At 47.0% G+C, this 15,643-nt stretch overlaps 1 protein-coding gene across 1 annotated transcript in view; it reads left to right on the forward strand.

Moving 5' to 3' along the window:
• Positions 1-13,698, forward strand: part of CCDC170 (coiled-coil domain containing 170) — a 51,219-nt gene extending 37,521 nt beyond the window's left edge. The window contains exons 9-11 of the mRNA XM_012735112.1: positions 1,137-1,379; positions 11,481-11,717; positions 13,498-13,698. Of these exons, the coding sequence (XP_012590566.1) occupies positions 1,137-1,379; positions 11,481-11,717; positions 13,498-13,698 (681 nt within the window). The remainder of the gene's footprint in view (positions 1-1,136; positions 1,380-11,480; positions 11,718-13,497) is intronic.
• Positions 13,699-15,643: the final 1,945 nt, after the last annotated feature.

Here is a 15,643-nt window from a genome sequence, read left to right on the forward strand (position 1 = left end):
AACATCAGTTAAAACCTTCCTGAAGTCCCTTCTAGTTCTAAAATTTCAAATAAGCAGAAAAAGCTTTCTTAAAAATATCTATGGGGTAGCTAATTTTAAGAATATATCCCTTCTCTTGCTTGATGTCACTCAGCCTGGGGCCAAGGGCTGGAATGAGTCTAGGTCTTCGGCATTGATGTGTATCATCTTTCAAAAATAGACCCATGCAAGTGGAGTGCCCTGTGGAGATAGAGAGGACTTTGTCTCTCCCCCTTGACAATCCCACTTTAGTACCTTTAAATGCAGTTTTATATTTTTATTACAATGTGCTTAATGTCAGAGGGAATCAAATGTTGCAAGCCTATTTGCACCTTTTCTGTGGCTCATTGGTTTCATATTTTGCTGTTCCAAAGTCTTAGGAAAAAATATGATTTACAATGGGATCAGGAAAAGGAATCCAGTGGCTTTTTTTTTTTCAAAGATTTATTTTTTTTATTCATACAGAATTGGGGTAGAGGCCAGAGATGTGGAGGGTGATAGGATTCACCAGAGACAGAGTGGGGAGCAGAACAGGCAGATCGACGAAGTACACCGCTGAGGGGAGCAGCGGGAGGGCCAGGAGAGGTCTGCCACGCCATGTGGTCACTTCTGGGGCAGGCGGGAATCGAACCCATGCGGAAGTGGCCCCAGATTCTCGATGCTGTGCTTTAACCCGCTGCGCCACCAGGGAGGGCCCCAGTGGCTTTTTTTTTTTTTAATGGTTTACAAACTAGTTTTATTGAGTTGTCCAAGAGATTATTGAATTGTCCACAGAGAGTATCTGAGCAAGTCACCTATATCTTCTGATTCAGTTTTTATTTTTAAAATCTTTGTTTTGGGGCCCTACCTGGTGGGGCAGCAGGTTAAAATGCAGCATTGTGAAGCTCTCTACAACCACCGCAGCATGAGTTCGATCCCCAGTCAGGGGGGTGCTCCACATCGTGCGGCAGACCTCTCCTGACCTGCCCACTGCTCCCCTTAGCAGTGTACTTTGTCAGTCTGTCTGTTCTGCTCCCCACTCTGTCTCTGGTGAAGCCTGCACCTCTGGCCTGTACCCTGGTTCTGTATGCCTAAATAAGTAAAATCTTTAACAAAACTCCTTGTTTTGATCAAACCAGCTGAAGACCCAGAAAGAAAGACTGGAGAGCAAAGAGCTACACATGAACCTTCTCCGGCAGAAAATCACCCGGCTGGAGGAGGAGAAGCAGGTGCGGACGGTGCTGGCCGTGGAGAGGGAGGAGGCCCATCTTGCCATCAGGAGGTTGCAGAAGAAGGTGGAGAAGCTGCAGAAGGAGCTGAATGAGAGCCGAGAGCTGAACACTGAACTCAAAGCCAAATTGGCCGACACCAACGAGCTTAAGGCAAGTGCGTGGTGTCACTTCTTTGTTGCGCTTAGCTTGTTCCCATAAATGCTTGCACAAATGAGTGACAGCCTTCTAATGTCACGCTGGGCAAAAAAGAGAAAAAAATGTTCTCTGGTTTTCTAGAGTTCTGAGGAAAATGTAAAAATCACACACATCAGCAGAGCCCATCAATTTAGTGAGTGTTTGATGTTTGAAAGGTTGCTGGTGAAGTCTGTCATTTTGATGTGAAGGGTGGAAAAAATGTGGGTGACTATGATATTGGGGCTCATGTAGGGTCCTCATGTAGGGAATTTGCTCATAGACAAAAAGGGAAATTGACCAGGTTACCAAGTGCTCTCACAGAACAGGACCCGAAGTCATAGTGTACCTCAAGCAGCCGCCTCTCCCGGAAGCTGCCCAGTCAGTCGTTGGAGAAACTGCATTTTAAAGTGTTTTCCCTCTTGCTTCAGTCTGAGGGTTGGTTTGAGCCACTTGGGGTCCTTTTTCTGTGGCAGAAGAAGACTTAAAATCATTGATTTGATGAAGAAAGAGAAAATTGCCCCGCTAGACCCAGTAGGCACCAACGAAGGGACCGAGGGGGATGTTTGTCCTCGTCTGGGAGAGTCCGGAAGGGAAGTCGGGGCCTCCACAGTGATCTTTGCATGTCTCTTAGCGTGCGCTCACTGGACCAGCCACAGATCTACGGGAAAAGCATTTCTCCTGGTGACAGGTGTATATGTGACCCAAAGATTTGACCTTTGGTAAAGTGTTTCTTAAGCCCTTTAAAATTCCTCCATTTGCGTTCACATGGGTTTTAGGATAAAGGAGGCAATTTGTTTGCATCGCCATGGGAGTGTCCAGCTCAAGTGAATGCAGGACCTCTTGGGTTACCCCAAAGTCCTGCCAAGAAAACCCCCTTACTCTTACTGCTCTGCCAGTGACCATGGGCCTAGGAAGACTCTCTCTCTTTTACTCATTGGCACGCTGGTGTTGGGGGAAAGATGAGAATTGCTCCCACAATTAGTAGTAAGCAATCTGGTATCAGTGCATGGAATAGGAATGATAAACAAGTTGAAGTTGGATTTCAAAACAGGGAGGTAAATTCAGCCTTTTAAGGGTCTTAAGAAAACAGGACGCATTTCATTGTAAGGGTGTGTCTGTGTAGTGGTTTCACGTCTTCAAAGAAATCTCTGATAGATTGAAGAGGGTAAGATTGGTAAAAGAGGGTGGATTTTCTGAACACCGTGAGCTCTGCAGAATACCACAGAGTCAGAGGGAAAGAAAGAACAGTGAGTAGTCTGGGTGATTGCTGAAGGTGGTTCAGTGGAGACTGTTAAAGTCAAATACATTAACATTGGCTTCCAGGAGGAAGGCACGCTGGTCACCGCAGAGGAAGTGAGAGCTCTCTGGCTCCCCACCCCTCCCCCTAGGGACTGGTCCCTGCAAACAGGCGCTTTCTCCTGTGACCGGATCATCCCTGTCCTCAGGAGAAATTAAGAAGCAGAATCTAGTGAGTCAGATTGTACTCAGCCTTCCTGTTTATTTAGTGCTTACTCCATTGTAAGATCGCCTTGTTGACTGAGCCCTGTTCTCTGTTGCTGGGGTCCTGCTTTGGTTTTATGCTCCCTCCATACCTCACAGTTGAGACCCTGGTTTCCCTCTACTCTAGGAGTCTTCTTGGCTCTTGTCAAGGAACTGAAATTCCCCCTCTGAATGAAGCTGGCGGGGGCCCTAGGGAGGGCTGTGCCATTCACTTTAAGGTTCCAGTCAGCTCAGCATGTGTCTAGATGATGTCCATTTAAAGTATAATGAAGCAGTTCATAAGTAGGCGATCACGGATGGTGTAAATACTAGTTGCCGCCATTCCTCATCGATCCCTGCTAAATGTGGCTGATGAAGTCTTCAGCGCCCCAGACCAGCGTCTCACATGGCTGTCCCGCAGACACACAGAGTGCGCCAGACGGAAGTCTGGCCAGCAGAGGTGGAAATGGTAGAGCAAGGAATTCCCCTCTCGTTGTTCCCCAGAGTATTATTGGGAGCTGCTGAGAGGACATTAGGAACGTGTGTGTGTGTGTGGTGGTGGTGGTGGTGGGGGGGTTGGGGGGTGGGGGTGTTTGAGGTGATGGGGGTGGGGGTTCTGCAGCCACCACAGGCCTGGGTGGGAGCAGGGCTTCGAGAGCTGAGGGTACCGGGGCGGCCAAGGTAGCCATGTAAACCAGAGGTGTCCGGGGAGAGCTGCCCTCCTGGGAGCAGATGGCGGAAGCACAGAAAGGGCAGTTGCAAGGGAGCCGCTTAAGAGCCTTAGTCTCCAGTGCTTCTACCCCAGCCCCAGCCCGGCTGCTTTCCATCTGGATTATTCTAATTACTTACAAGAGGTCTTTCCACTTAACCTTCTCACAAGCCAGCCTGGTGCTTGTAATTCCCTCTTGCTCTCTGGGTGATGGGATCCTGCCACACGAGTCCGGAATCGTGTCTGTCGGAGAAGGTCCCATGCCAGCTTCAGTTTCCAGCGTCAGCAAAGAGGCAGGTACCTCGGGGGATGCACAGAATGGTTCTGGGGGTGCTTGGGAGATGATATAATGCTCTATCCTCAAGTGAAAAATGGATTTCCTTTCATTTCTCTTTCAATTCTTTCACTGTCAAGGAGAAAAGTCTTAGAGGTTATGATGTCCTTATACCTCTAGAACACTTACTTACTCGCGGTCTGCTTTTTCTAAACAGGATCAGGTCAAAAGCCAGGTGCTGAACACAAGTAATAGTATCCAGTAATACTGGATAGTTTTTATAACAAGGTATTTGTTCTTGTTATTTTCTATATGTAGCAAATTCTGTGGAAGCCATATAAAATTCCTTGCCAAATAAATACATTTGTTTTAGGTTAAAAAAAAAATGGTGGCTAAAATTTTGACATAGGTGGTGTGTGGATTTGGCAAAAATTGTGGGGCCTGAATGGAGATTATTGGAGTATAGACAGTGGCTGGAAGGAGAGTGATAACGAGTCGTAACGAAGGGCAGGAAGAAGCAGCTCTGATTGTTGCCGGCACCTAGTAATTCCTGGGCATCTGGGTAGTGGATGGAGAATCTGGGTCATTGTGTGGGTCACGCTCCAATGCTTGTACTTGAACCCTTGGGTTCTGGGGAATCACTGGAGAATTTTAACCAGGAAAGAGAAGTTGTTAGAAAGAAACTAAAGAGGGACAGAGTGAGCTGAAGAAAGCAGGGAATCTCTGATCTGTAACCAACAGCAAGACTCACTCTTCTGTGCTAGTTTCTTGGGACTGGGGTACGCAGTGACTGCAGACAGGGTGGCCCAGACCACACAGGTTTATTGTCTCACGAGTCTGGAAGCCAGACTTCTACAGTCTGGACTGATCAGGGATGGATCCTTCTGGAGGACCCAAGGGAGAAGCATTCCATGCCTTGCTCTGGCTGCTGCTGGTGCTCCCTGGCACGTGGCTGTGAAATGCCAGCCTCTGCCCCACCCTCCTCCATGACAGGACCTTCCCTTCTGTGTGTCTCTCCACTTCTGTGTATTTTAAGAATATCCATCAGGGACTTAGGGCCTGCCCTACTCTGCTGGAGTTACTGGGCCTCTGACCTCATGCTGGTCACCAGGCAGCAGGAAAAGTGCAAAGGTGCTCTCTAGGCCACTTTCTAGAAACAATGCAATTCTTCTTGTGTCTGTGCGACAAGACTTAGACCTCCCCTTGATGAAATCAGCCAAGAAATGGGTCTTTATTTGGGGCAGTCAGGAGGAAAGGAAGAATCGTATTGGGTGGGGAGCAATCAGGATTCAGCCTACATCACGTGACCCTGGGCACAAAACTCAGTGTTCAGACAGCCCACAGCGAGTAGAAAGTCATCACTATCTTCCTGGTGATCTCTCAGGAAACACAGGAGAGCCTCTCCCATTCTCCTTCCTCACTCCAGAATTTTCTCCACCGCAACCTGGACAACCTTTCTTTGTAGCTTTTTTCTAGCCGACATTTTTGGATTCAGCTCTGATCATGAAGGTCCATTGACCCCGAGTTGCGCTGAGTCCCCTGTGCCCAGAAGACCCCCCAGTCGTGGAGTGGCAGGGAGTGCAGCTGTGCCCAGACTGGAAAAGGGGGTGTCTAGCCTTGACTCCTGCTGTGTCGTAACATTGAGTTCCCTTTGGGAGGAGCACGTCACCCTTGCGGCCTCGGGGGACTGCTGCTCCTGCCCTTCATGGCACCTGCACACACAACCTGGCCCTACGGGATGGAGCTGGCTTTGCAGCTTCTGGAAAATCCCGACTAGAGTAGCCTCTGTACCAGAATTTTCAGACTTTCTTACAAACTTGTACTGATTTGCCAGTCACTCCCATAGCTACATAATTTTGAGAGTAAGAGCTCACACCTTCAAAGTGCACGGGCTTCGCTCACCTGCCACGGAAGTTCCTAGCCACTACCCTCTCCCTCCCCCTCCTCCCCATCCTCTCCTCTCTTCGCCTTCCCCTCTAGTAACCAAGGTGTTTTTCACAGTTGAAGAATTATTTTCAACAGATCAGATTTTAAGTTTAACCATCTTCTCTTTTGACTCTTAAAAATGAGAGAGAATTGTTCATCACACTTTGTAGTTCTTATCCTCAGCACCAGATACGATGTTCATGAGAGGCAGAGCACACTTGGAACCTTCTCAGTCCCTTCTGGGTCTGGGCAGCGGTGGGTGAGTTTTGCATTCGGCTAACTTAGTCCACAGGAAGGGGAATTCGAAGGCTCTTGGTGTTGAACTACAGGCTGGGTTAGAGACCTGGGGGATGAGACTCCCCTGAACTGCCCCATCAGGGAGCTCCTTGTGGGGTTTGACTTGGAGGCCGAGGCTCCGCCCCCTCCCCTGTAGCCCAGTAGGCTCCGCCCCTCCCCTGTAGCCCAGTAGGCCCCGCCCCCTGCACTGTAACCCACTAGGCTCTGCCCCCTCCCCTGTAGCCCAATAGGTTCCGCCCCTTCCCCTGTAGCCCACTAGGCTCTGCCCCCTCCCCTGTAGCCCAATAGGCTCCGCCCCTTCCCCTGTAGCCCAATAGGCTCCGCCCCTGCACTGTAGCCCAGTAGGCTCCGCCCCCTCCCCTGTAGCCCAGTAGGCCCCGCCCCCTGCACTGTAGCCCACTAGGCTCCGCCCCCTGCACTGTAGCCCAGTAGGCTCCGCCCCTCCCCTGTAGCCCAATAGGCTCCGCCCCCTCCCCTGTAGCCCAGTAGCCTCCACCCCCTGCACCCCCTGCCCAGTGGGACCAAGTCCCCTGCTCCCCTGTTCACGCTTGTTCCCTGACAACAGGAATTCAGACAACCTTCAGCACTGTGATAAAGTCCTGTTTTTCAGAAATTCCTGGCTATAAATTCTTCTCATTAGGACCTGATTTATATACTTCTGGTTCCACAAGCTGCGTTCCATCGCCTTTGGTGGAGGGCCCACTGTAAATGTTTTTCCAGGCTGAACTGAAAAGCAAAACGAATCTCCTCGACTGTTAATACAAGCATTCGGAGATTAAACACACCAACCCCTGCAACTTCCCGGCCACATATTTTGTCTGCAGCATCGAGACAGTTTACACATGAAGGGAATCTCTTTGTTTTAAAAGGAGATAACTTTTTTTTTTAAAGGGAAATAACTTTGTTTTAAAGTTAATATTTATTTAATCTATCCAGTGTTCCCAAGTTATAAAATGTTGGCTAATCCACAGAATGTTATTTAGAATAGTTGTTTCCATAATTTCTAAGTGAATATACATGTCTTTGAAAGTTTTGATAAGACATCGTGTAGTACATGTGTAATTTCCTTTCCTAACTTTTTATTTTGAAAAATTTTAAACCTGTAAAACAGTTCCAAGAATAGTGCAATAAACTATCTTTTTTTTAGATTAAGTTTTTTAAGAACACCTTTGTTTATTTTTTCACACTATAGTATTTCTCCCCTCAGATGTCATCACTATAGTTTCCCCACAGACAAAACACCCACAATCCTACACTACCCTCTACCAAGTTCTCCTCCCCATTGCTCTCTTCTCTCTCTTCATCCCTGATTTCTCAGTGTCTCAGATCTAAGGTCTGCTTTCAAGGGTCAGCCTTATAGTTTGTGATACTTTGGTTTCTCTAGATCTCACATATAAGTGAAACCATCTGGTATTTATCTTTCTCCTTATAGCCACTTAGAATAATCCCTTCCAGTCCTATCCATGTTGCTGCAAATGGCATGAATTTATCTTTTTGACTGCTGAGTAGTATTCCATTGTGTATATGTAACCACATCTTCTTGATCCAGTCATCTGTTCTGGTGCATTGAGGTTGCTTCCATGTCTTGGTTATAGTAAGTAGAGCTGACATAAACATAAGGGTGCAGGTTTCCCTCTGAGTTAATATTTTTGTGCTCTTTGGATAGATTCCTAGGAGTGGAATTGCTGGGCCATATGCTAGATCCTTTTTGTTTTTTTTTGTCTTTTGAGGATACTCCATTCTCTTTTCCATAAGGGCCGAGCCAGTCAACATCCCATCCAACAGTGTATCAGGGTTCATTTTTCTCCACACTCTCACCAGCATGTACTGAATAAACTATATTCTTCTCTAGCAATATTCATTGCTAACATCTTACTGATTGCTATGTGTTGCCTAACAGGAGTGCTTTTGTTTTTTATTTTTATTTTTGCTGAGTCTTTTGGTCAGTTGCAGACATAGTAATACTTGGATATCTGTTAAGAGCAAGAGCAGCCTTAGGTGTGACCACTGTATTGTTGTCATTTTCAGGGGTCATTGCTGAGACAGCCCTCTGTAGACTGGTACCTAACACACAGCTCCTATTTAAATATGGGTTTTGGTAATGTGGGCTCCATGAATTAGCCCCACGGTCAGCCCCTGACCTGCACCGGCAGGGGACAGTTCCTTGTCTCATGCTTTTGGTCTACTGACGCCACTTCACTGGCCAGAGGGCTGACTCAGAGTCCCTTCACCCACGTGTCCTGGGCATTCCATTTCTGAGGTGTTTTCCGAGTGCACTGGTTATTCTTATGTCTTATGGATTGCGAGACCCACAGCAGCCATCAGTTTTCCAAGGAACTTCCTCTTCTACATGGAACTAGCTTGAATGCTTTGAGCTTTTCTGCACAAATATGCCACAGACCTCTTTGTCTGGGAAGGAATTGCCTCTCTAAAGTAGTTGGTAGTTTTATGGTAGGTAAATGCAATTTTCCAGCTTAGGTATTTGATTCAGGCTTCCTCAGTTTCGTGAAGTCACTAAAGGAAAGGATTTTCTTCTTGTCTTTGGTTCTTGGCTGAGACACATTGTATAATAAAGGACAGATGAACAGGAGAAAAACAAACTTAATATTATATGAATGGGAACCACAAAGACATGGGGCTTTACAGGCAAATGAAGTTTATATGTCATTATGAGCTAAGAAGTGGGTAGGGACTTAAAGGGGAGAAGGCTAATTCACAAGTGGATAAGAGCAGATGTTTGGTAATTAGATGTGTGCCCTGCCATACAGATGGGTCATTCAGATAAAAAGTCAGCTTTGGGCCAGCCCTTCTGGATAAATTATTTTAGATAGTTAGGGGAGAACTAAAAGGTTCGTTTTTATAACCTACTGGATCTTGATTACCTTCAGCAGTATTGCCACATGCCAAAACAGCACCTTTTGGGGAGGCTCGTTCTGTACCCCTCCTCACATAAAATGGTAGAAAACTGATTTTCCACTTGGGCATCCATCTCCTAAGCAGTCACTTTTCCCTGGTGCCACGTTGTAAATCCCGTCTTAGAAGACTCTCTAGCTTTCCTTGAATTTTCCAGCAGCATTCCAGGAACCTTCCTGGCTTACTCAGACCAGGTCAACCTGTTTCCTTGCACCATTACTCTGATGCTGAATCACTGTGAGAGGTACCCAAACCTGAGGCTAGTAGCCCCCCAAAATAATCCAGATATGTCACAGCCACCTCAAAACCCTTCTCAGTAACTAGTCAGCAGTCCAGCCACTAAATAATTATTGTTAACTTTATGATCATTACTGAAAAAAAAAACTACAAAGCAAGCTTTCATCCATCAAAAGTAGCAATGTTGTTCTTTTTTTAAAAATAGATTTATTTTTGTGTAGAAGAACTGCCCACTTCTCTTTCTCTTGGATTTCTTTGCCATGGGACATCTGTACCACCTCAAATGCCTTCTTTGCTTTCCTGTGTTTTTTCAAAAAAGCAGCTTCGGTACCTACTTAAAATAGGTCCTCATCCTTCCCATGCTTTTATCAGATGTTTACCATGTGTATCAATTTCGTCCCTCCAGCTTTCGTCCCCTTCCCTGGCACTCCCCATTTTACCCAGAATCTGTGCTGGGAGTAGTAGGATGGGAGTCAAATACAGCACCCACATATCTTTCCTTCTGAGGAGAGAAGGGGGGAGACTGTAAACCCTCGCTATGTAATTTTTAAGTGGCTTCAACAAAATCAACTCCCCAATTATACCTTTCTTTGAGAATATGCCTGTAGCCCTTGTCTGACCCCTGAGGGTGCTCAGAACTAAGTTCAGAGTGCTACTTACTGCTCTTTATTTGCTTGATGTTCATTCCACATTACTTACTTCTTTCAAAGTAATTTACTTTGGTACTATAAAAATACTTCTTTATAAGCACACTTTCAAATAAAAGTAGTATTAAGATGCAGTGCACATACTTTACAACTTACCCTGTTAAGGTGATAAATTGGTGCTGATTCATATACTCATGGGCTTGTACAGACATCACCTTTATTGAATTTTAGGACATTTCATCATTCAAAACCAAACTTAGTGCCTGTTAGTAGTTGCTTCCCATTCTCCTCCCCCACCAGCTGGTGGGGGCCTTTTCTGCATCTTTCATATAAATGAAATAAAGATTATTAACAATCTTGTGCAGCCATCACCACTGTCCAGTTCCAGAACTCTTCATCACTATCCATCAGAACTCCATGCCCATTACCCACGAGTCTCTGCCCTCCAGCTCCCAGGAGGTGTCAATCTTTATGAATTAGCCAATCCCAGGCATGCCACCTGTGTGGAGGTTTATAGCATCTGACCTTTGCAGTCTCATTTGTTTCATGTAGAAGAATATCTGAGTTCATCTGCATTGGGTATGTGCAGGACTTCATTCCCTTCCACACAAATGCCTCTTGTGAGCAGGTCCAGTGTAGTTTTTAAAGGCATGGACTTGCACTGTTTGAAGACATGTGAGCATCTATCTGGTTTAATTTTAAACCCTCACCTAATGAAGAAAAGTTGCGTCATCTTCTAGAAGTTTTGGCTTTAAGACCCTGGGATAGGGTCTTAGAGAGAGGCACCATCTCCCCCACGCTATTCTTGCCTCTTGTACTTACTTGTGAAGTCAGGTGGTATTTCTTTTTTCTTTTTAAAGATTTATTTATTTATGCAAACAAGAACTGGGGTACAGGCCAGAGTTGTGGGGGTGAGAGGATTCACCAGAGACAGATTGGAGAACAAAACAGTTGGATCTACTGAAATACACGGCTGAGGGGAGCAGTGGGCGAGACCGGCAAGGTCTGCCATGGTGGGTCAGTTCCCTGGCTGGGGATTGAACTGGTGCTGCTTTGGCTGGGACAGCGTCATAGTGTTGAGACTTACCCCTCACTCCACCGCGGAGGCTCTGGAAGGTCTTCTGAAAAATTGCTCACGGCAGTGACAAAGACTTGTGAGTGGATTTCAGATGGGGCTTCTTTGTGGTAAACCATGAGAAAGAGGTGTTTTGCTTTTCCTAATGTTTATATACCAGGGATGACCCTTGATAGGGACAAAATACGTACCTTGCTTTTGCCTGCGCAGGGCATTAGTGTCTGTGTGTGAGTACCACACAGACTTTGACTTCACCCCCACAATTGTGCTAGATTTCTAGCCTTTTAGCTTATTAATTTTCCAAATAAGGGTACTCCGATTGTTGTTTGCACACTCTAATTGTTGCAAGGCATGCTCGTCCCGCACACATGCTTATCCAAGTCTGTATAAATGGGCTAGGTTCCATTCTTCATTTATAAGAGAAAGTTATGTGGATTCCGTTAACGTCGGACTTGTCTTGTTTATGCTGTTTTCTGAAATAAACACAAGAGAAATCACCAGCATTCTCTTGACTCCTTAGATTAAGACTTTGGAACAAAACAAAGCTATCGAATACCTACATAAATCCAGAGACAAACTGGAGAAGATGAAGGAGAAAGCCGAGAAAAAGTTGATGTCTGTTAAGTCAGAGTTGGACACGACAGAACATGAGGCCAAGGAGGACAAAGAGAGGGCCAGGAACATGATCGAAGTGGTCACCAGTGAAATGAAGACGCTGAAAAAATCCCTGGGAGAAGCTGAAAAGAGAGAGAAACAGGTGGGTAGGAGTCTGGTGGTCAAACCTTGTTTCAGAAAGCACCGGATTCGCATGCTCACGCTAGTCACGTGTTCCTCAGCAGTGCATACGCATAGACGTCAGAAGCAATGCAGAGCTGTCTCTGTCATTTCAACCTCTCTGCCTGCCTTCTGGCTTGTTTTAGCCATGGAAAAAAGCCATTAGAATTTACTCCCCTGGAGGAAATAATTCATGTTTTCGTGGCACGGATTGCAGGAAAGAAAAGGACACTTATCAGAGCGTGGAAGACCCGTGCCAAGCCGGGTCCTGAGATGGGTCCCTTTGGGTTTTGTCCTCTGTCTGCCTCTGAAGTTCGGTCACCCCAGAGCAGCTAACGCTAACCAGCTCTCTAGTCTCGGGAGGGAGCCGTATCTCCAGCAGAGATCGGTGCAGGAAACAACCCCAAATAACACACAGTGGCATGGAGACTTGGTAGCCGACCAAGCCCAGATGTGGGCCGTAAAACTGAGCTCAGCCCTGCCTGGCCCAAGGCGGAGAGCTTTATCTGGGGAGCTCATCGGGCGGTCAGGCTTAAAGCAACTCGTACTGGGCAGCTTGACCCCTGCTGCTTTTGGCTTTCATCTCGCTCTCTTTCTGGAGCTCAAAAGGCCAGAGGGTGGATTCTGCCCCTCAGGCTTTTTATTTGGCTCCCTCTGCTTTGGCTCATGAGGCAGGCGGAGTTGAGGCAGACCAAGCTCGTAAGAGCATCTTGGAGGGAAATCGCTCAGAAATTAAGCACTTTGACCATATTCAAGAGGGCGGAAAAGTTTGAGGGCAGCTTTGTCATCTAGGAGGCCTGGCTGAGAGGCTGCCGGGGCTCCCAAATTGGACTCAGCCCCGGAAGGAGGCTGGGAAGTGAACGAGCAGCGTTGGGAGCGTCAGGGAGGCAGGTGTCTTGGATGCAACATCTGTCCCTCCAGTCAACCCGAGTGCCCTGTTTATAAAATAAAAAGGCTGGCCTCCTTGGAGACCCCGAAGGTTCTTCCTTCAGCAACTTCACAACCACCCTCTCAATGGCAGGTGCCTCTGGCCCAGACAGCGGCCCTCCCCCACCTCTCTGCCTCCAGGCTACAGGACCTCAAGGGGCTTGGAGGCACATTTGAGCCAAAGGGCCAGCCCTGCCCTTCCTCCCCGGCCAGCCCTGCCCTTCCTCCCCTCCCCCATCCTGCTTTTTACACTGAACACCTGCGTTTCCAGGCAGGCCCGGGTGACTGATTCCGAGGTGCAGCGTGCCCACCATTCAGTGGCTCTCCTCTTTCTTCAGCTCTTCCTTTCTTCTCATTTGTTCATCTTCTAGTGTTAGTGGCTCTTTGCCCTGTTAAAATTCCAGGGCACACGTGCCTGCCCCCAGGGACACAGCCATAGCAACACCCGCAGCGCCCTTCCCGCTATGGAGGTTCACACTCAGTTGTCATTTCCTGACCTGGATTTCAGCCCAGCCCTGGCAGAGAGGCATGCGGTTGACCCCCCCAAAATCCCCTCCCCACCCCAGAATGAGAAAACAGTGAGGTCCCCCTCGTTCCTGGTTACCTCACTGGGATCTGATCCCTGACTCTGTTTTCAATACCATGGGATCAGCTTGTCAGAAAAGTGGTTGTGACATTGCTAAAGGGAGAACTTTCAGGGTCTCCGAGGAGGCCAGCCTTTTTATTTAACACCAGGGACCTCAGGTTGACTGGAGTAAGCCATTTGCTTACCCAACACCTTGGCTTGGCGAGTGTTGATCCTCGGTCTCAGTTCACCTTTCTGCTTCATGTTGCAGCTGGTGGACTTTAGGGAGGTGGTTTCCCAGATGCTGGGCTTGAACCTGACCAGTCTCGCTCTTCCTGACTACGAGATCATCAAGTGCCTTGAAAGACTGATCCATTCGCACCAACATCACTTTGTGCCGTGTGCCTGCCTCAGAGATGTGGCCAGCGGGCAAGAGAGACCCTCTCAAGGCCTCTTAAAACTTCCAAATTGAGCAACATTGCTCTTGAGGGAGGTGGCACTAGGAGATGACACAATTCTAAATTCCACATATTCCCCAAACCTTTGAAATTTGATCAGTGTGTGACTATGTGCACCCTGGTAGTGGAACAGGAGGCGATGGTTCGTGATACAGGAATCTCCAAGGTGCTGCTGCGGGAAAATGCTTGGCACTGAAGTCACCTCTGATTGCATTTGTTGGCATGTATGGACCCAGAGAAATTCCACTAGACTGCACATGTGGAGTGAGACGTCTCTTATGAGTCAGGGGATTTAGTCCCCAATTTAATTGGCATAATAACCACACAGAAACACTTTAGCATTTTTATTTCACAACCTCTCCAGCGCGCGTTCGTTACCTACTCAGGATGGGCTAGTGAGGGAATCAGAGGGTATTGTATGTTGGCTCCGAGTCGAAGGCCCCCTTCTTGGCTACCTCAGTCCTTGGCCTCTCCTGAGCCGTTTCTGATGGAAAGCCCCTGCAGAAGGGAGGAAAGCAGCCACCAGGCCAGGAGCTGAAGCACAGAAGTGAGTGAGACCGAAGACGTGACCTGTGTGATTACCTTAAACAGCAGCACACACCTAGTGGAGGTGGGTGACGACGCAAGCAAAGTAATGCCAGAGAAAAAAGGTAAACAGTGGATGGTCTCACTTACATGTGGGGCATAGGGAAACCAAACAGAGAGTCGAGGAAAAGACAGAACTTGCAAACTCATCACCGATCTGAAGCACCAGCAAGAGGCAGGGAGGGAGAGCGCAAGGGACTGTGGGATGGCTGGGGGGGGGGCGGGGTGCTGGGAGGCTGTGGTGGTGGGAGAACCGTGGGACTACACTGAGGGGAGACATCAAATACTACGAAAATGAATAATGATGTACGAAAGTTAATTAATTATATGAAAAAAGAAAGCAAAAAATGCACCTAATTAATTAAATAAACGAACATGCATCTGCGATCCTAGAAGACACTTGGTTTAACCTTTGTTACCATCTTGCTCTAGCCGTAACTTTTAATGCCTGAACTGGTCTGATACCGGTACTTTAAAAGTGAAACTTTGAGGAGACTCAGCACTGGAACCCTCCACGCTCTCATTCACCAGTCCCTCAACTGCATGCACAGCTGAGGCTCTTTGTCAGGGGAGGGATTTTTTTTTTTTTTTAAGAATTGTTGTCACTTCCTGCCTTACTTTTTAAAAAAGATTTATTTATTTATGGTTATAGAACTGGGGTACAGGCCAGAGGTGCAGGGGTGGTGAGAGGCTTCACCAGAGACAGAGTGGGGAGCAGAACAGGCTGATTAGCAAAGTACACTGCTGAGGGGAGCAGTGGGCGGTCAGGAGAGGTCTGCCACATCATGAGGTGACGTCAGCTCCCTGGCAGGGGATTGAACTTGTGCTGCAGTGGCTTTGGAGAGCTTCATAATGCTGCAGTTTAACCCACTGTGCCACCAGGGAGGGCCCACTTTTAAAAATGTGGTTTGCAAATATTTTTCCAGAAACCATATCCTTAAGTTCATTGAGAAAACACATTATTCTTTTAAGTGATCATCTTTGCTCTGCCACATGGAATTAATTTTAAACACTTAATTAGTTCTTATTTGTGTGTACACCTATGTTTCTCATTGTGGTAATGTAGGTGTTCAGCAACGTACATGGTTTGGGGGATAGGCTCACCCCTGTTCATATCCCACTTGTCACCAGCAAGTGGTGGGAATTTTTTGTAGTCTCTGCACAAAGCTTTGGTGTCTCATTAAAGGAGAGGAGGAAATAAGATTACATTCAGGCATTAAGAGAAATTGAAAACTCTAAAAATTTACTTATAAAAATTATTATGCATGTACAAGGAATTCAAATAGGGAAAGAAGAAGTAAAACTATCCTTATTTGCAGATGATATGTTAATTTATATGGAAAACCCTAAAAGCTCCACAGAGGAACTAATCAA

The sequence above is a fragment of the Condylura cristata genome, unplaced genomic scaffold (genome assembly GCF_000260355.1).
Source record: "Condylura cristata isolate star-nosed mole 26May11 unplaced genomic scaffold, ConCri1.0 scaffold00001, whole genome shotgun sequence".
NCBI lineage: Eukaryota > Metazoa > Chordata > Mammalia > Eulipotyphla > Talpidae > Condylura > Condylura cristata.